The sequence below is a fragment of the Scyliorhinus canicula genome, chromosome 16 (assembly GCF_902713615.1).
Source record: "Scyliorhinus canicula chromosome 16, sScyCan1.1, whole genome shotgun sequence".
NCBI lineage: Eukaryota > Metazoa > Chordata > Chondrichthyes > Carcharhiniformes > Scyliorhinidae > Scyliorhinus > Scyliorhinus canicula.
Genome location: NC_052161.1, coordinates 141,844,318 through 141,864,786, shown reverse-complemented (window position 1 = coordinate 141,864,786; position 20,469 = coordinate 141,844,318). Strand labels below are relative to the sequence as shown.

Below are 20,469 nucleotides of genomic sequence, written 5' to 3'. Positions count from 1 at the left end.
ACCCCCCACCTCCTGCCACCCCACCCCTGCCACCCCTCCCACCCCCCACCCTTCCCACCCCCCACCCCTGCCACCCCCACCCCTCCCACCCCCACCCCTCCCACCCCCACCCCTCCCACCCCCACCCCTGCCACCCCCACCCCTCCCACCCCCACCCCTCCCACCCCCACTGCTGCCACCCCTCCACCCCCACCCCTCCCACCCCACCACTGCCACCCCCACCCCTGCCACCCCTCCCACCCCCACCCCTGCCACCTCCACCCCTGTCACCCCTCCCACCCCCACCCCTGCCACCCCCACCGCTGCCACCCCCACCCCTCCCACCCCTACCCCTCCCACCCCTGCCACCCCCCACCCCTGCCACCCCCACTCCTCCCAGCCCCACCGCTGCCACCGCCACCCCTGCCATTGCCTTTGGAAATGCCTGGCTTTGGAAATAGTCTGCTTTTGGTCAAATGCTGGACTGCTTCAGATTGGGTCATTTTCCATCATAATCTGATTGGCTGGTCTGGACGGTGTTGCATTCTGGCAAATGGCCCAATTTACAAAAGCGAGCCGCAATGCAGAGCACAACCACTAGATGGAGGAAATGTACTAGTTTTGTTTGCAACATTTAGCTGGGATGACATAACATTCACAGCACAGAAAGGCACCCCAGCTCAAGCGGCCCATTCTGCTGTTTCTGATCGACAGGTACCTTCTCCCACTCCACTCCACCTCACCCAATTTGTTTATCTTCCTATTCCTTTCTTCCTCCTGGAGATAATTCCCGTACCAGCCTCCCCGAACAGGCGCCGGAATGTGGCGACTAGGGGCTTTTCACAGCAACTTCATTGAAGCCTACTCGTGACAATAAATGATTTTAATTTCATTTCATTTTTTCATTTCATTTAATTTCAATAACTGCAAGTTTTGAAATTGTGGATCTGTAAATCTCCAGATTGATAATCTGTGGAGTGTTTGTGATGCCAAGTCTAGAACTCTATGGTCTCCTGGTGTGTTTGAGCGACTTTAGACCTGCTGTCACTAAATGTCCTGTGATCACTACAATCAGCGTGGTTCCTCGAGGCAGTGATTTCTGTTTTTGAGATCACAGCATTTGTGCATTGCACTATCTGTACATTTGAGATGTAAATATCCCTCTGTGTAACTAATTGTAACTCGTTCAAAACATGTAATTCACTAATGAAGTGACAATAGTTTGAGTTCCTAACTTTATCTCTCTTGTCTCCATTTCAGATATTAATGAATGTATACAGGGAATGCCTTTCCATTGCCTCCCCAGAGCCAGATGTATCAACACACACGGATCATACAGATGTCAGTGTGTTGATGGATACGAGGGCGATGGCATATTTTCATGTATAGGTAAATCAAATAACAGCCAATGGAAATATTTACTGTATTGATTAGACTAGAGAACAGTATTTACATGAGAGGATGTACTCTTTCCCCGGCTGAATCACACCCAGCGCTGAACGAGTTAAATCAGAATAACTCCCAGTTTCCATAACATCTTTGGTGAGTTGACTAAACAGCGAAAACGACACTGCAACTGGCAAAGATTGTTAAACGATCAATAATTAGTGAACATGGTTCAATGGCAAAGCATTGCCATAGTCGCAGAGGGTGAGGAATGGTATTGCCCAGCACCATGCCTCTAGCTTCATAACGCCAAGCACAACGTGTGGGCATACTTTAAACTAGAAATGTGCGTACACCGTATTGATTAAGAAGAGACAAGGGGTGACCTTTACCCCTGCTGGGAGCAGGTGTTAGGCTCTGTACATAAGCAAATAATAGGCCTTGTATCTGCTTGATATTCCCTGTCCAAGATAGGTTTGTTGTGAATTAGCCGGCACCACCACAGTCTGCATATGGGCAAACCAAGATCACGGGTGACCCAGCACAATGGCCAAACTACGAACCTTTGCCATTTCCGCTCCAACCCCACACCTTGCCAGCTTCCTCGCGAGAGAGAGAGAGAGACGCAACCCTCTGATCACCCACGTTCCTGACCTCAGCCCACCCCCCCGATCCCCCCCCTGATTTACAATGCCCCCACGGCCCCGGGATGGCTTTTCTCCCTCGTCCCCTGACCCTGAGCCCTGCTTTGCCTCGGAACAGTGTATCGGGGGCACCTCAGACGCCATCATGAAAAGACCAATCTCTGCTTTCCTTACACGCTGGAATAGCTACATTCTGTAAAGGCCGCAGTGAATCCGCAGTGAGTTTGTTGAAACAAAAGTGAACTTTATTTTGCAATAACTATTATTAGCTCCCGACTGGGTCTTCTCTAGCCGGTGCCTTACTGGCCGAATCTATTTGTACATAACCAGATATTGTTAAGGGTCCCCCCTCCCCTTATCGGGGGAGGTTGTATTCTGTAAGTTCCACAGGGTACTGGATCATCCCCACCCTATAAGATGTGTGCAGGTTATAATTTTCTTTCTATATGTGACAAACTCTGTTTGTTCAATCTGCAGATATCGATGAATGTGCCCAGCAGAAAGACATCTGCAAACAGGGTGCACTGTGTGTGAATACCCTGGGATCATTTCAATGTGTTTGTCAAAGTGGCTATTTTGGTGACGGGAATCAATGTATTGGTAAGGAACATTCCGTCAGTTAATCTCCAGCATTTAATACTGCCAGTCACTATTACAGTTGATATTGAGAAAGAAAAGCGAAATGACGCATTGTTACAACATTGCTGTTCATCTCCTTTGAACTTAGTTTTGACTCTAGTGGTTTAAAACTCCTCCAGTTGATTGGGAAAAGTCCCGTGTGAAATTAACCTTGACATTCGCTCTGCAGCTCCTCATCAATTCACGTTCCAAAATTAAGCAGAACTTAACATTAGCAACAATCTTGGGGTTAAGGCCATTGTTCATGGCCCAGTCGGTGATGCTTATTAATGTCAGTGTGGGGAAACAAGAGATTTCCCTCTCCTCTACTTGGTGACTGGGTAATAGTGTTGAAAATCTTCTCAGGGGCAATTAGAGATGGGCAATAAACATTGAGCTTGCCGGTGATGTTCCATCCTATGAACAATAAAAACCATGGGCTGGATTCTCCGTCTCGCCGCTCCATGTTTCCATTTCACCCCGCCAGCGGGATTCTCCGTTACACCGGCTGGTTAACGGGGTTTCCCATTGTGGGGCAAAATGGAGCATCCCTCCAGCGGAGAATCCCACTCCATCTGTTCCATTCTCCCGCATCAGTATTCCAGAATTTAAAAATGTGAGTGTTCACCTTTCCTGGTTCAATCCACCATCAGGATCACCACCATTCTAACGTGATTGCTCTTGTTTTTGTTTGTGTTTGTCTGCAAAATACTGAGTTCATCTCAAAAGCTGTGAGGTGCTTTGGGACAGTGGGAGGTGTTGTCCAACCTCCTCCCTATATTTAACCTGTGGGTCCTTCCCATAATGCAGTCATCAGCCAAAATGATTCTTTAATCTTTATTGTCACAAGTAGGCTTATATTAACACTGCAATGAAGTTACTGTGGAAAGCCCCTAGTCGCCACATTCCGACACCTGTTCGACACAGAGGGAGAATTCAGAATGTCCAAAATACCTAACAGCACGTCATTCGGGGCTGTGGGAGGAAACCGGAGCATCCGGAGGAAACCCACGCAGACACTGGGAGAACGTGCAGACTCCGCACAGACAGTGACCCAAGCCGGGAATCGAACCTGGGACTGTGGCGCTGTGAGGCCACTATGCTACTGTGCTGCCCATCATCAAGTGCTGCCAATATCTCACCAATGCGCTTGCTGGAAGAATGTGTTACTGACAATCCCGCCCCTCCTGATGGAACTCCCTGAAATTCCATCCATCCGCTGCTTCACCAGGTCAGCAACAAGCGGCTCACTGGAAATGCCTGACCATCCCACAATGCCACTCACTCTTGTATGTTGCTCCCATGATCCTTTTCATCAGTGATACAGTAACCTGCTGTTCATTAATTTACATTTGTTTCTTACCCCCTAACAACAACTTGAATTTCTGTAGTACCTTTGATATAGTTAAACATTGCAAAGTGCCTCACAGAAGCAGCTGGGAAACATAGACACTGAGACACAAAAGCAGATATTAGAGGCCGTGACCAAAGACCTGTTCAAAGAGGTGGGCATTAGGGAGGAGAGAGAGGATTCCTGAGGAAATTCTACAAAAGGAGGGCAAGGCGGATAATGGAAAATAAGACTGAAATAAACCCCACTTTCTTCTCCCACCAACCAATCATTCCATACTGATGACCAAAATACATACAGCTAGAAACATGGAGCTCACCTGTTAGAAATATTAACTATTTTGTGACATGACTGAACCCATGTTTCTCTCTTCAGCCATTCTGTTAACTTTACCCCCAGTGATGAGTTGCTGCAGAAAGGGTCAGCAGATTATGCTGCTTCTGGAGCAATCCTGGTTATTGCTAGGGATGATTCCTGTTTGGATTTACTCATGCAGCCTCTCTCCATGTTACTACTTTTATTTCGAAAGATTCAGTTAGCTTTTCCCGGAAGGACAATGAATCTGGACAGAGATTTCCTGTGTGTGTGTGTTGCAGCCACCAGCATTTGGAGCCCCTGGTCTCCCTGGTCAGTCTGCACTGCAACTTGTGGAATGCAGAACAAGATGCGGATTCGCATGTGCACTCATCCTGAGAGTGGCATGCGTTGCGATGGTCCCTCGGCAGAACTGACGCCCTGCAAAGCAGGCAACCCGTGTCCAGGTATGTTCACTGAAAGTAAAATCTCTTGTGTTACAGAGCTGACAAGCAGGAGAAAAGGAGGTGAAACTACATTTCTATGTTTTAGTAAAGAAGGCAATATGCGATAAAAACAAAACTAAAATGCTGGATAAACTCAGCAGACCCTGGCAGCATCTGTGCAGAGAATCAGAGTTAACGTTTCCGCAGAACGCAATATGGGAGTTCAGTTTGAGATCAGAGGTATATACTGAGACTAAATATGTCAGGACTTACGGCAGCACGGTGGCGCAGTGGTTAGCACTGTTGCCTCATGGCCCCGAGGTCCCAGGTTCGATCCCGGCTCTGGGTCACTGTCCGTGTGGAGTTTGCACATTCTCCCCGTGTCTGCGTGGGTTTTGCCCCCACAACCCAAAGATGTGCAGGGTAGGTGGGTTGGCCATGTTAAATTGCCCCTTAATTGGAAAAAATTAATTGGGTAATCTAAATGTTTTTTTAAAATATCAATACTTGCACTGAGTACTGGCGGGGACTCCCACAAGCGTTTGCTGGGATTGTAACAGACACGAAGAGAGTATCAGTTTGAAAGGAGATATTTGTGTGGGGAAGGTCACAATGTAGTGATTCACTGTGAGAAGTATTTGGAATTGCGAACCTCCAGCTAAGTTTTCCAATGTAATCATTCTCAATTTAAAATAGCAGAACCTCTGCAGTAGGGCCTGATTGGAAGCACAGTGCTTATTCCTTTAGACCTTTCCCCCAGGAAAGCCAGGCTTCTGATCAGCAACTTTATCCACGGAGCTTTGAGCAACAACATCCAAGTGTTTACTGAAATGAAAACAGAAAATGCAGGTTAAACTCTGGCTGCATCTGTGGTGGGAGAGACAGAGTTTCGCGAGCAAATGACCCATCCACAACACCTCTGCAGAAGAGTCGCACCAACTCTGTTTCTCCCTTCACAGATGCTGCCAGACCTGCATTTCCTGGCGGCGGGGGGGGGGGGGGGGGGGGGGGGGGTTTCCCCAGGTTTCCGGCAACTGCAGATTAGCTTTAAGCTGATGCTTAAATCACTAATCACTTTAGCAGTGCTGGGGATGCATTGGGTTCTCCGTGCTGCAATATTCCGCTCCTTCGAAAACAGGGCTTTTTCACTTCATAATACTGTAAAAATAGTGCGTCTTGTGTGTGTTTCCTGACTGTCGCACTCAATGAAACACTCCTGTCTACCGCAGTTAATGGACAATGGTCGGAATGGTCTCCCTGGTCAACCTGCACAACCTCCTGTCTCGGGATCAAGTCAAGAGTTCGGATCTGTGATAACCCTCCTGCAGCCTATGGCGGGTTACAATGCAGTGGCCCGGCAGAGCAGAGTACAGCATGTGGAAACAGTGACTGCCCAGGTAACAGAACGACAGCTTGCTGTCTGATCTCAACCGGTCCCCAGTAACAACAAGGTATGGCTGCATTACACAAGTGGGACATCGCAATGTGAAGCATTGAGTGTCGATGCTTGAATTTGAGACACTGACACATGAGAGGCGTGAGCGGACAAGGCTTTCACATGTTAGTTGTGTCTGGTCTGTGAACCTTATTGTGTTGTGGGTGTGCCCGAGTTGTACTGAAAGGCAGTGGGAAGGGCAATAAATGGGGACGAGGTCAATGAGCTACACTTTGTGAGATGGAATCATGGCCAGTGCGGGGTACATGGGATTGTTGGACATTTACACCCTTCTCAAAGTGGCCAATGTCTTTGTTCCCATCTGTTCCCAAGTTTTACAGTGATGGATGGTGCCTGGCACCTGATTGCTCTCTCCTGCCATGTCTAGTGCACTACCATCCTCTGGGGAATACCCTACCAACCGAAACATTAAAATGTCCTCCTATCCAACATGGAAACTAACTATTAATAAGGTGGGGGTGGGGGGGGGGGGGGGATCAGGCTGCTGACATGCCCCCAAACTCCTCTTCATACCTCTACATCTCTCTCATCTTCCTTCATCCTCTCTTCTTCTGATTTCAGGGGTTGAACACTTGTTTGAACATTTCGGAGCCTTTAAAACAAAAGGTCTTTTCATCACCAAATTAAGAAGCCTGCCTTCCTTTCGATAAACAGTAGCACTTTAAGCAGCACATTTGGATTTTCTATCTGGCTGCTTTAATTCTTCTGGGCAGGATATTCACAAGCTGACCCTGTGACAGCCAGTAGGATCAGGTCATCAATAATCTGATCACTTGGTGCCAGGTCCCTCGAGCCTTGAGTCATTTTCGCCAGAATCCCAGAACTGGCTGAATTTCCTTTGGCAGCCTTTCCACCCCAATGCCATCAGTGTAACTCATACTGCTGCTGCACAGGCTGCAGCTGAGGCGGTGCATCTCAGTAGGAGATCTTCAATTACTGTCATCCTGGGGTGAAGGAAGGGAAGGTTAAATCAGTTGGATCTCGTGCTCCAAATTGTGAGGGAGGTACTGTTGCTGCTGTGATGGACTGAGAGCCAACATTCATTATCTAACTTTGTGCAGAAGGAATGGGTCCATTCAGACACCTTTGAGAGTCAGAGGGGATAATGTGACTTTGTGACAATGTCAAGTGGCTGGTAATGAATCAGCCAATCATTTTATACCACTTCCGGTTTGTATTTTCATTCACACACCTGTCTCACCGACAGAATTATATCCCAGAATTGACAGAAGAAATCATAGAATTCCTACAATGCAGAATGGGTCAATTCAGTCCATCGAGTCTGCACCGACCCTTTGAACCCTACCTAGACCCATTCCCCCGCCCTATCCCGGTAACCCCATAACCCTACCTAACCTTTCGACAATTTAGGCAACCTTTGGACACTAAGGGGCAATTTAGCATGGCCAATCCACCTATCCTGCACATCTTTGGGCTGTGGGAGGAAACCGGAGCACCCGGAGGAAACCCCACGCACACACGGGGAGAACATGCAGACTCCGCACAGACAGTGACCCAAGGCTGGAATTGAACCCGGGGCCCTGGCGCTGTGAGGCAGCAGTGCTAACCACTGTGCCACCACGCGTAAAATAAAACATACACAGACTGCTGCTGCCTCACGAGGTTCTAGGTGACAAAACCATTTCTGGATTGTACTCTTTTTGTTTATTGCAGTGATTGGGCTTTGGTCATCATGGACACCGTGGACACCCTGTCCTGTCACCTGTGGCATGAACTTGGTGAAACGCTCCCGCATTTGTAACGAGTTATTCCGGGGAACTGGTGTGGCTGACTGTGTTGGCAGTAATCAGGAGGAAAGATCGTGTGGCTTTCCGGTGAGGAATGGAGTTACTGATGTTCTACCTCGACTTTGTTTCAAGTTCAAAATGCACGAAACGCACCTGTAGTGAGGCTGAGCTGGTCATTAGAATATATAAGAGATCACAAGAGTAACAGGTGACAAAGTTAACAGATCTATTATCGGGTTGGAAGGATTTGATGTTTTGTTTAGTAATTCTAGTGAGGCTTTTAAAAACATGTTTTATTTTCCTGTTTTCCATAGAATCATTAGTGCTTATTCCACTTGGAAAGGCTGATAAATTTGCTATGGGTTGTGGCTTTCAGTTACTGGAAATTTTCTTCTACTTTGAAATTAAAACCTGCAGTCTGAGAGTAACAACTAATCACACAATCCTTGATCGAGACATGTACAACCTCCCAGTTCTGGTTAGCAATTGGTGGTGGGAATGAATAGGTTAAATAGTGTCCCCATAATGTCCCCCCACCCACAGTAAAGATTTGGTTAATTGAATCCCTACAGTGCAGAAGGAGGCCATTCGGCCCATTGATTCTGTACCGACCCTCTAAAAGAACACCCTACCCACACCCAACACCTTCTGGCCACCTCCTACCCCTACTTCTTAACTTCTTTAGCAGCTTCAAATATTAAACAAACAAAATAATAAACTTGCTAAAGAAATGTACAGTAAGAAGTCTTATAACACCAGGTTATAGACCAACAGGTTTATTTGGAATCACTAGCTTTCAGAGCGCAGCTCCTTCCTCAGGTGAGTCTCAAACAAACCTGTTGGACTTTAACCTGGTGTTGTAAGACTTCTCGCTGTGCCCTCCCCAGTCCAACGCCGACATCGCCACATCATAAAATAATGTATCCACTAATTTCCCAGTCAGTCATTGATGGAAATATTTAATTATATTTTACTGCTAGTAAACTGCGCAAGAGCACAAGGATAGAAGGAGACAATTTGGCTCATCGAGCCTGCTCAGTTAATCAATTTGATCATGGCTGAGCTTGGGCTTAACTCCTTGTTCTTGCCCACTCCTCGTATCCCTCAATTCCCCAAGAGATCAAAAATCTTTCTCTCACAGCCTGAGATGTGCCCAATGATGGAGCATCAATCTTCTACCTTTGTATTTGTGATGAGAAGTTATGTTGTGCTGGACTATGAACAAGAGGCTGTGCCTACAATGATTATGTGAGCTTATTATTGGTTTGCAAAATAAAGTTACAGAAAGTTAACATTACAAACCATTCATAAATATTTGGAAACAACAAGCCAAACCCACTGAGTGAGAGACAGGATGAATTCATTTTGTTGGGGATAGTTTTGAAGTAAGACGGGCTGCAATCTTTTCAAGTTAATAAATGTGACTTTTATAAATGAGCAAGTGAAATATGCTCCAAATTTGCTTTAGGTTTCCATTGGACTTCTTCTGTTACAAAGTCTGACAGAAGCCATGGGTTATATTGGCTGACGGCCCACATTGAGTATCCTTAGTCAGCCTTGTAGGCAACATGGACCCTGCTCGTCTATTGCTTGGCCATTGTGCCAAAGAGATGGAACCAGAGGTGGTAAATCTCCACGCTGGCGATCTCTGCCACCCTGGCATTGGATGGGGCTGGTGACTTGCTCGGGGCTGGTAAGCCAAGAAGTCTTGTGCATACCTGCCACCAGGCAGGTGCAAATGGTGGCCAATAGGGGTTCCAGGTGAGGGAGAGGCTCAGAAAGGAAAGAAATGCTAACCCGTAATGATGCAGGATTCCCAGCAGCCACATACAATTGAGGCATTGTTCTACTGACTTGACAAACTCGGGAAGGTCAGCTTTGGAGAGTACCAGTGGGCCTGGTCCTGATGGAAGCACCCAGATTATTGTTTGTGGATGTTTAGATCATGGTCTTTCCTTTGCCGTTGCATGGAGACTAATATTTGCTCATTTGTGTCTTTTTGTGTAGGTTGATTACTGCAAATATCTATCTCAACATTCAGACTCTATCATGACAGGGAGATGGATCTAACTTATTCACAGGACATGTTTGCCAGTATTTCACATACTGTGAGTATGGAGCATGGATCTGGCACCAGCACACATCCACCAGGCTGGTTTATTTGTATATGTATGTATCCTTGTTTATATGTTATATGCTCTCAGTCTTAAACTGACATTGCACCTTAAAGCATACAGACTTCTATATACAGATTCTGGTTATTATTGAATAAAGAATGGAGAATGGAACAAGGTCTTTCTGTCATATCTCAGCAATAGGAAATAACCCTTCAACTTGTCTGAGGTGAAAGGAACGAAAGAGAAAATGAGAAGAGAAAGAGTCCGATGACTCTTTGTCAAAGCTTTGACAAAGGGTCATCTGGACTCGAAACGTTCGCTCTTTTCTCTCCCTACAGATGCTGCCGGACCTGCTGAGATTTTCCAGCATTTTCTCTTTCGTTTCAGATTCCAGCATCCGCAGTAATTTGCTTTTGAAAGGAAGCCCCTGTCTCCCAGGTAGACTGGTTTTAGCTCATTCCCATTGACATAAATGTTAATATTACAGAAATAACATCAACCACTGTGAGCATCTTCCTCGTTGCAATGTTAACTCCCAAAAACTCCAACACCTGAACCACACTTTGTTGATTCAAATATATTTGTGCCTGTTCTGTTGATCATCTTTCCTTCAATCTACTTTTCATTTTATTCTTTCTACCTATCCCGCGTTTTTTTTGTTGCTATTTGTTTTTAAAAAAGGTTAATTATTTGATTCCTCTTTCTCTTTCTGCCTCTCCACTTGTTCATTTTGGAGGCATTTTAAAAGTAGGCTTTTCCATGGACTGGGAATCACTTTTAACCTTATCTATTTATAACTGAATTGTAGTTGTGCCCACATTGTGCACTTCCCCAATTACTAATTACAGCAACTTCAAAATATAAAGAGGGTGTAAAGCAAGAGTTGTGGTTGGCGAGTTGTATCAAATTTGGGAGTGTTCATAAACACAACTGTGTGAAGTAGCAAACTTCTCTCACTCTGATACTTTCAACCTTCAACAGTAAAGAGACAAAAATTAACTAAATCGTTATTGACAAAGCCATATTTTGTCAAAACGACTCCCACAAACAATAGAATACTTTGACATGATTACATTAAGTTAAAGACTTAGAAAGATAATGTTTGAATGTCTCAAAATGGAGAGAATTCTCTCGTCAATTGTCAGATTGTAGAAAAAAATATATAAACTGTCCAACACTTCAGTTAAGTGAGCTTTATTATTTCCAAGATACAGATTATTTGCATTGTCACATTAGATGATTTGCTGATTTAATTCATTCTTAAGACATCCAGGTTGTTGAGGCAAAGACCAACAGACAAAGGATAATGGAGAACAGATTACTCATCACGTCAGGCATTAATCACAGTTTATTGTTGAGAATTTATACAGATTTATCAAATGTTTCCTTGACATGTCAAAGCATCCAGATCAAAAACCTCTGGAGGTTTGGCATTGTGAAAGTGTTCTCTGTTTATGTACAGTCAGTGCCTTCCTATACAATATAGTGATGGGGCTAGTTTCCAGACTGCTTCCCATTCACATGGTATAAGCTACCCAGTAGATGACATTGACAGCAGCAAAGGCAGCTGGAAAAACGGCTCTTGCATAAATATCAATGGTGTCAGAATCAATAGGTTTGAACACGGATTTCAGTGTCATCTTTTTGTTCAGCTTCGGATTGTGCTTATTTGCTCTCGTCTTTCCAGTCTCAATTTCACCTCCATGCACACTCTTATGAGTGCGGTGCAGTCTGTTGGACATGAACAATTCCTGGTTCACCCCAGCTGCTGACAAGGAGAACAGAACTATTGCGTCTTTTCCATTTCTCTTAATGGCCTATGATAAAGAGAATGTCAAGAAGCACTGAAATTTGTGCAATGCACTAAAAGAAAAACTTTATCAGATTTATTGGCAATCTCAACAAACAATGAACCAATGTTTGAGCTTCCTCAGTAGCTCAGGTGGTTGTTCACTGTCAAGTGAAACCTGAACCATGCTAACTCCAGTGGAAAGTTCTCAGCTTTTTTCCATGCCCCATACTCTTAGCTGATTTGGGCTTGTGCTGCTTTGGGAATGCAATCATTCCCTTCTGTATCCCTGGTGTAAAGAGGAGGAAAGTTAATGAGGGCTTCCATTCCTGAACATTATGCAGTATCCTCCTGATTAATATTCCTTGGTTCAGGACATGAATGAGGACCTGAGTAAGCCTGATGCCTCCCATAGTCTAGACTTACATAAGGAACAGTTAATAACTAAGGGCGAGGGTGGGGGGTTGGTGGTGGGGGCAGTGGGTGATGCAGAGGTGGCTTTTAAAGCACCATCTTCAAGGAAAGAGGAGACATTTCTTAAAATCTCAATTGAGGCTTGATCTCAGATTCAAACCCAATTAAGTCTGTTTCAGTCCCATGTATAGCATCATAGAATCCCTACAATGCAGAAAGAGGCCATTCAGCCCATTGAGTCTACACAGGCTCTGATAGTGCATCCTCCCTATTCTCCGCTCTTATCCCTGTAACCCCACCTAACCTTTGGGCAATATTAGCATGGCCAATCCACCTAACCCGCACATCTTTAACCTGTGGGAGGAAACCGGAGCACCCGGAGGAAACCCACGCAGACACGGGGAGAAGGTGCAGACACCGTACAGACAGCCACCCGAGCTCGGAATCGAATCCAGGTCCCTGGCGCTGTGAGACATCAATGATAACCACTGTGCCACCCATATCTTAGCCTAAAATATATATTTAGTCTTTGAACTAATTCAGAGCTGTGTTACACAAACCACTCACCTCCACACATGATTTATGTGCCTTAATTTTTGCACGCTGCTTTCTCATGTAGTCTGCATTGAAGTGGGCAAACGCATATTCAACAAGAGCAGCAAAGACAAAGACATAGCAGATCCAGAAATATACGTCCAGTGCTTTAATGGCAGATGCCCTGGGTAGAGATTTGCTTGCACTGATCATAAGTGTTGTCATCGTCAATACTGTTGTGATACCTAGAATAAATAAGTTAAAATGAATCTGCCATTTGAAGTGACGGAATGTGTTGTTAGTCCATGTTTCCTGCTACAGAATCAATCTGTTTATTAAACTTTAATCAGCAATGTTTGCACAAGAATTTTTTAAATCAAGCAACAAGAAAAGGCTTTTCTCCCATTTCAACCATTTTTTTTCGAAAACCTATGAGCTGATTCAAGAATTCAACGCTCTCATTAAGGGGAGTAGGTTTTATCACCGGTGATCAGTCCATGACTTTTCTTGCAACCCATAGCTTCTCAAAGTGTGTCCATTGCAAGTGACAGATTGTAAAATCCTAATATTTTCTAACAAGGGCCAGGATTCTCACCTACCCGGCAGGGCGGGGGGTCCCGGTGGGATGGAGTGGCGTGAACCACTCCGGCATCGGGCCGCCCCAAAGGCGCGGAATTCTCCGCACCTTTAGGGGCCAAGCCCTAACATTGATGGGCTAGGCCCGCGCCGGAGTGGTTCCCACTCCGCCGGCTGGCGTTAATGGCCTTTGGCACCATGCCAGCCGGGGCCGAAAGGACTTTGCCGGCCGGCGTAAGCTGCGCATGCGCCAGAGCGTCAGTGGCTGCTGACATCATACCTGCGCATGCTCAGGGGAGGGGGTCTCTTCCGCCCCCGCCACGGTGAAGGCCATGGCGGGGGCAAAGAAAAAGAGTGCCCCCATGGCACAGGCCCGCCCGCCGATCAGTGGGCCCCGATCGCGGGCCAGGCCACCGTGGGGGCACCCCTTGGGGTCAAATCGCCCCGCACCTCCCCCAGGACACCGGAGCCCGCGCGCGCCGCCAATCGCGCCGGTACCAGAGGTGGTTTAAACCACGCCAGCGGGAAAGGCCTGTCAGCAGCGGGACTTCGGCCCATCGTGGGCCGGAGAATCGCCGCGGGGGGCCCGCCGACCGGCCCGGCGCAATTCGCACCCCCGTCGAATCGTGGGGGGCGGAGAATTCGTGACACGGCGGGGCAGGATTGACGCCAGCCCCTGGCGATTCTCCGACCCTCCGGGGGGTTGGAAAATTCTGCCAAAGGAATCTAACCCCAATCATTCCCTGTACGAATAAACATTTTTTTTTCCAAGTGCCAGGCAGTGATGAATGGGGTCACCGGGATGCCGGGACTGACGTACGAGGAGAGATTGACTAGGTTGGGATTGTTCTCGCTGGAGTTCAGAAGAATGAAGGGGGATCACATAGAGACTTATTAAATTCGAACAGGACTGGATAGGGTAGATACAGGAAGGATGTTCCCGATAGGGATAGGGTAGATACAGGAAGGATGTTCCCGATAGGGATAGGGTAGATACAGGAAGGATGTTCCCGATAGGGATAGGGTAGATACAGGAAGGATGTTCCCGATGGGGATAGGGTAGATACAGGAAGGATGTTCCCGATAGGGATAGGGTAGATACAGGAAGGATGTTCCCGATAGGGATAGGGTAGATACAGGAAGGATGTTCCCGATAGGGATAGGGTAGATACAGGAAAGATGTTCCCGATAGGGACAGGGTAGATACAGGAAGGATGTTCCCGATAGGGATAGGGTAGATACAGGAAGGATGTTCCCGATGGGGATAGGGTAGATACAGGAAGGATGTTCCCGATAGGGATAGGGTAGATACAGGAAGGATGTTCCCGATAGGGATAGGGTAGATACAGGAAAGATGTTCCCGATAGGGATAGGGTAGATACAGGAAGGATGTTCCCGATAGGGATAGGGTAGATACAGGAAGGATGTTCCCGATGGGGATAGGGTAGATACAGGAAAGATGTTCCCGATAGGGATAGGGTAGATACAGGAAGGATGTTCCCGATAGGGATAGGGTAGATACAGGAAGGATGTTCCCGATGGGGATAGGGTAGATACAGGAAGGATGTTCCCGATAGGGATAGGGTAGATACAGGAAGGATGTTCCTGATGGTGGGTGTGTCCAGAACCAGGGGGCACAGTCTGAGGATACGGGAAAGACCATTGAGGACTACATGAGGAGAAATTTCTTCACCTAGAGAGTGGTCGGCCTGTGGAATTCATTACCACAGAAAACAGTGAGCCGAAATATGTTTCAAGAAGCAATTAAATACAGGACTGAGGGCAAAGGTTTCAAAGGATATGGGGGAAAGTGGGATTAGGCTATGGAGTTGGATGATCAGCCATGATTATAATGAACGGTGGAGCAGGCTCGAAGGGCCAAATGGCCTCATCCTGCCCCTATTTTCTCTGTTTCTATGGGTGGAATTTACCGGTTGTTCACACTGGCGGGATATTCCGGTCCCACCGATGGAGCACCGGTTTCCCGGTGACGAGGGGTGCAGTCAACGGGAAACCCCGTTAACAATGGCGGGGTGGGTAAATTCCGCTGGCGGCCCGCCTCTACCACTGAAAAACAGGCGCGTGTTGGTCACTAAATCCCGCACTATGTTTCTATCTGTCGGAGAAAATCCTGCAAAGCTGTGTTCCTCCTTTTGAAAGGTAAACTGAGCAAGTGTCAATGTCACAACCTCTATGTAATTGTAAATTGTGTGATAATTAACAGTTCAGGGTTATCCCTAATGGGCACTCAGACAGAGATGTCAGGCTCCAGGGTTCCCGTGTCGGTTTTATAATTGACACCAACTTTCCCATCGTTTTAATGATAGAAAATCACGTGGACCAAAAATGGAACAAACTGATCCCTGTGTCAAGTCCCCCGACACTCATTTCCACTATGTAGAGCTTAATATCAGGAATGCTCAAACAGAAATAAGACATGTAGAAAAATCATATCATAATGTTCCAGACTAGCTGTTTGTCTTGGAATTTCCAGGTTCCGAGGAGTTCACAAAGCAGCCTGTTGGGGACAGCAGCGTTAATCATCACTATCTTCGGTTATCCTTAACACCGCATCCTAATCAGATCGTCAGTCCACCTCTTTGTTTCAAATGGTTTTAGTCGACAAAGAGTTACTGCTTTAGTTGGGAGCCTATTCCTGTGTCTCAGCTGCACAGGAGCGGAGGCAGAAGAGGGTAAGAGTAATAGGGGATATGATAGTTCGGGGAACATGTTCATGTTTCTGGAGCGGCAGTCACGGCTCCAGGATGTTGTGCCACTCCCTAGTGCCAGGCTCAAGGATGTCACTGGACTGCAGGACATTGTTATGGGGGAGGATGAACAGCCAGAAGTCATTGTCCACATTGATACCAAGGGAAGGGAAAGGGATAAACCAGGCAAATGTTAGGAAGCTTGGAGAGAGATTAAAGAGCAAGACTTGAAAGGCAGCAATCGCAGAATTACTCCCAGTCCCACATGCTCATGAATACAGAAATAGGAAGACAGAGCAAATGGAATATGTGGCTGGAGATGGGCTTTAGCTTTCTGTGGCATCGGGATCTGCAGTAGGTGGGATCAGTACAAGGAGGGTGGGGTACACTTTAGCAGGACTGGGACCAATGTTCTCACAGTGAGGTTTGCTAGTGCTGCTGGGGAGGGTTTAAACTAGCTTGGCAGGGGACGAGAAGCTGAGGGGAATTCTGATAGGAGAGAAGTAAAGTTGGCAATGGCCAGCAGGAAAGTAGCAAACAAAATTGGAAGGCAGCAGAAGCAAAGAACAGCATCAAAAGAGGCCAAGATAGAGGAAAACGCTAAAAAGGAAAAATAGGCACCCCATCTGAATGCGCACAGCCTTCACAACAAGGTGGATGAATTGGTGGTCAAATTAATGCAAACGTGTATGTTCCAATTGCCAATCTGAAGACATGACTACAGGGTGACCAAGAATGGGAACTAAACATTCAAGAGTAATTGATATGTAAGGAGGACAGGCACAAAGGAGAAGGAGGTAGGGTCTCAGTGAGACCACCCCTGGAGTATTGTGTTCGGTTTTGATCTCCTTTCCTCACGAGTATATACCTGCCACTCAGGGGAGTGCAACAAAAGTTCACCAAACTTTCTGGGAATGGTGGGACTGTGCTATGAGGAGAGATTGAGGAGACCGCATCCTTCAGGGTTCAGAGGAAAGAGGGGCCATTGGCGTAAACACAATTCTTCCCGGGCTTGACAAGGTAGATGCAGGAAGGATGCTTCCACTGGCCTGGGAACACAGTGTCAGAATAAGGGGCAGATCAGGCGAGGAGGAATCTGTTCACTCACAGGCCGATAAACCTTCGGAATTTTCTATGCCAGAAATGTGTGAGGCTCAGCTTTTAAATATGTTCAAGATGGAGAATGATAGATTTCTAAATATCAAAGATATCAGAGGGTTATGGGGATAGTGTGGGAAACTTCCGTTGAGGTTGAAAATCAGCCCTGATTTATCAGTCATGAATGGTGAAGGCTTGAGGGGCGGAATAGCCTACTCCTGCTTCTATTTCCCATGTTCCATATAGTCACAACATGGGGGAAAATAAATTCCTTCTAATCTCAAATACTAATTCTCTTAATTTAAATCTAAAGGTCTTCATAGAGCAAACTTAACTGCAAATATTCAGCTTCCAATTCTCTTTTATAACCAACACATAATGGTGCAAATGGTAGTTTCTTTCCTCTCAAGGTTTCCCATGTAGTTGTACCTCAGGTTAACTCAGTCTGACAGCACCTTGTACCCCTTGACATCCACTCTTGCTCTCAAAGTCAATAAAAACAACTTGGGTGCAGGGTCAGCCCCAGTCTTCGTGTGAATTGGAACAAGCTCGAGGAACCATGAGGTCTACTCAGTACCTGCGCTCCTGTAACTGAGTGAGGAGAAATTTCTTCACCCAGAGAGTAGTCGGCCTCTGGAATTCACTACCACAGAAAACTGTTGAGGCTAAAACATAGATGTTTTCAAGAAGGAGTTAGATAGAGCTCTAGGGGCTCAAGGGATCAAAGAATATGGGGGGGGGGGGGGGGAGGGTAAAGGCGAGAACAGGTTACAGAGTTGGAAGATCAGCCATGATTGTAATGAATGGCAGAGCAGGCTCGAAGGGCCAAATGGCCTCCTCCTGCTCCTATTTTCTATGTTTCTAAACACCTGTTTCTCATTTCTTAAATGGAACACATTTTGCATTAATATCTCAGCTATTACAGATGTAATATTTTTGCAAAGTGGTGCAGGACAAACTTTGAGGTTTGAGACTGCTGGGCCGACTCCGTATTGCGCACTCTGAGTAGGTAACGGCCCTCACAATGATCACACGTCAAAGAAGCAGTGAGAGTATGTTTATACAGTGCCTTTCAGGAACTGAGCTTGTCACAAAGCACTTTACAATGAGGTACGATTGAAGTGTAGTCAGTAATTAAGGAAACATGGCAACAATTTCCACACAACAAGCTCCCCTAAAAATGAGACAAATGCAAGATAATTATATTTAGTTGAGGGGCAGTTGTTTACCAGATTACCAGGAAAATCCACTGCTCTGCGTCACAGGGCAGGTGAGGGCCTAGTGGTATTGTCGCTGGACTAGAGACCCAGGGTGAAGCTCTGGGGTCCTGGATTCGAATCCCACGATGGCAGATGGTGAAATTTTAATTCAATGAAAAAATCTGGAATTAAAAGTAATTGTTGATTGTCGTAAAAACCCATTTGGTTTTGCTAATGTCCTTCAGGGAAGGAAATCTGCCATCCTTACCCTGTCTTGCCTACGTGCGACTCCAGACGCACACAGGGATGCGGTGGATCCTGAAATGGCCAAGCGAGCCATGCAGTTCAAGGGTCAACAAATGCTGGACCAACCAGCCACACCCACATCTCAACAACACATTTTTTTAAAAATGGGGCCATTGAACTTTTACTGTCCTCCAGAGGGGGAAGATACAGCTTTGATTTAACACCTCACCCTCTAAAGTTGCTGCACTATCTCTATTGTACGGATATATTTTAAAGGACTCATAAATACACAAACATGAGACAAGCAATAAAAGAATGAAGAAAATAGGCTTTGGAAGTCAAGGTTGAGCTCTTGAGAATATTCACCTAAGGAAACCCGGGCAGGCACCGCTGACTGACTGATCCAGAACGATACCCAGGACATTGCTACCAGCAGGATGGAAGGCATGTACGACTGAATGATGTAAACACCTCTATTCCTCCGCAACTGGAAGCGAAGGCTGAGCCGTGGAAATTGACCTGCTGTAGGAAGAACAAAGAATGAATCCAGGTTTCCTTCACTGAGCTTCTTGTGTTGGTGCTGACGTTCTGAAAGAGGTATTCACTCCAATCCATTCTCCTCTCCTCTCTGTTGTGGAATCTGGCTCTGAGAGGGAATCTGGGGTAGGCCACTGACGTTCTTAGCGACTCGCTAACTGAAAGCTTCACTAAGGCTGAAACAAAGTTATACCAGCTCAGGAAGGCGGTAGCTATTGTTCTCACTGTGCACACCAGGGTTAGAAAGCTGTGGATTGCCCCCTGCTGCTGGGATGTGTGTGTGTGTCTCACTGCTGGTTGAGTCAGACCTGGTTGCGAGGTTCCCCCACACACAGGAAGTGGCTGGAACTCACCTTCAGTGGGTGAGGTGTGTAAAACAGCCAGGTTTATATAACTCCTGCCCCGGCATCTCCAGGGGAATGGGACAGAAAATGGTGGCGGAAGAATAAAACAAGAAGAAACTGCAACAAATAAAGAAGGGACCTGGACCGTTTAACCCTCTGGGAATCTCTTTCTGCAGATAAATAGCGAGAAAAGAAATCTTGCTGTTTGTTGTTGTTTATTTAAATGTTCTGTTTGAGCCAGCTGCTTAATGGGTTAGACATTTTGGATGAACTGAATCTCCTGCATATTTGCCAAAATTCAATAAAAGATCAGGGATAAAGGTTGTTTTCTCAGCTTTTTGTGCCTCCAGTCTGACTGTTCCTAATTTAACTCTGTATTTTCCTTCCTCTGTTTGGGTCCTCTGTGCCAATGGCCTGGCCTTCTGCCCTATGGACAGGTAACGGAAAGAATCTTAAAATGATATCCTCCACAGCAAGGGTGTTGCGTATTCACCAGCTTGTATATTTGATATATTTGACTTATCTCAGAGCAATGCAGAGATGACACTGGTTTCTAAGTGTGCACCTGGTTTATTTAAAGTGCTTTAAAATAACTCTGCAATCACATTGTCTGCTCTCATGCTCACTGCTTGACGTCTTCTAGTACCTTCTTTGCTTACTCAAGCTCCAAGTTCACACCCAGGTTTAATCTATCAAGCATAAATCAGTTATCAGACTCATATAATCAAACACAGCACAACTGAACACTTGACCACCACACTACAATTCTCCATTTGACAACGTTTTAGATCAAGGAGATGCTAAGTTCAAATGAAGAACAAAAATCAAGTTCCCAGAGAGCTAAAGATAGAATCGTAGACTCCCCACAGTGCAGAAGTAGGCCATTCGGCCCATCGAGTCTGCACTGACCCTTGGAAAGAGTACTCTACCTAGGCACACGCCCCAACCCTATCCCTGTAATCCAGTAGCCCCATCTAACCTTTCA

At 46.2% G+C, this 20,469-nt stretch overlaps 2 protein-coding genes across 3 annotated transcripts in view; one reads left to right on the top strand and one right to left on the bottom strand.

Moving 5' to 3' along the window:
- Window positions 1-10,213, top strand: part of LOC119979241 — a 48,327-nt gene extending 38,114 nt beyond the window's left edge. Inside the window, exons 8-13 of the mRNA XM_038821172.1 lie at window positions 1,240-1,368; window positions 2,487-2,609; window positions 4,575-4,739; window positions 5,948-6,115; window positions 7,849-8,009; window positions 9,930-10,213. Coding sequence (XP_038677100.1) covers window positions 1,240-1,368; window positions 2,487-2,609; window positions 4,575-4,739; window positions 5,948-6,115; window positions 7,849-8,009; window positions 9,930-9,992 — 809 coding nt within the window. The 3' untranslated portion in view covers window positions 9,993-10,213. The remainder of the gene's footprint in view (window positions 1-1,239; window positions 1,369-2,486; window positions 2,610-4,574; window positions 4,740-5,947; window positions 6,116-7,848; window positions 8,010-9,929) is intronic.
- A 1,004-nt stretch (window positions 10,214-11,217) lies between these two features.
- Window positions 11,218-20,469, bottom strand: part of gabrd (gamma-aminobutyric acid type A receptor subunit delta) — a 64,900-nt gene continuing 55,648 nt past the window's right edge. The window contains exons 7-9 of one of the 2 annotated variants that reach the window (XM_038773358.1): window positions 18,970-19,122; window positions 12,810-13,021; window positions 11,218-11,856 (exon numbers count right to left, since the gene is read on the bottom strand). In XM_038773358.1, coding sequence (XP_038629286.1) covers window positions 11,557-11,856; window positions 12,810-13,021; window positions 18,970-19,122 — 665 coding nt within the window. In that variant the 3' untranslated portion in view covers window positions 11,218-11,556. Of the gene's footprint in view, window positions 11,857-12,809; window positions 13,022-18,969; window positions 19,126-20,469 lie in introns of both variants that reach the window. The other variant, XM_038773357.1, reaches the window with a different exon arrangement.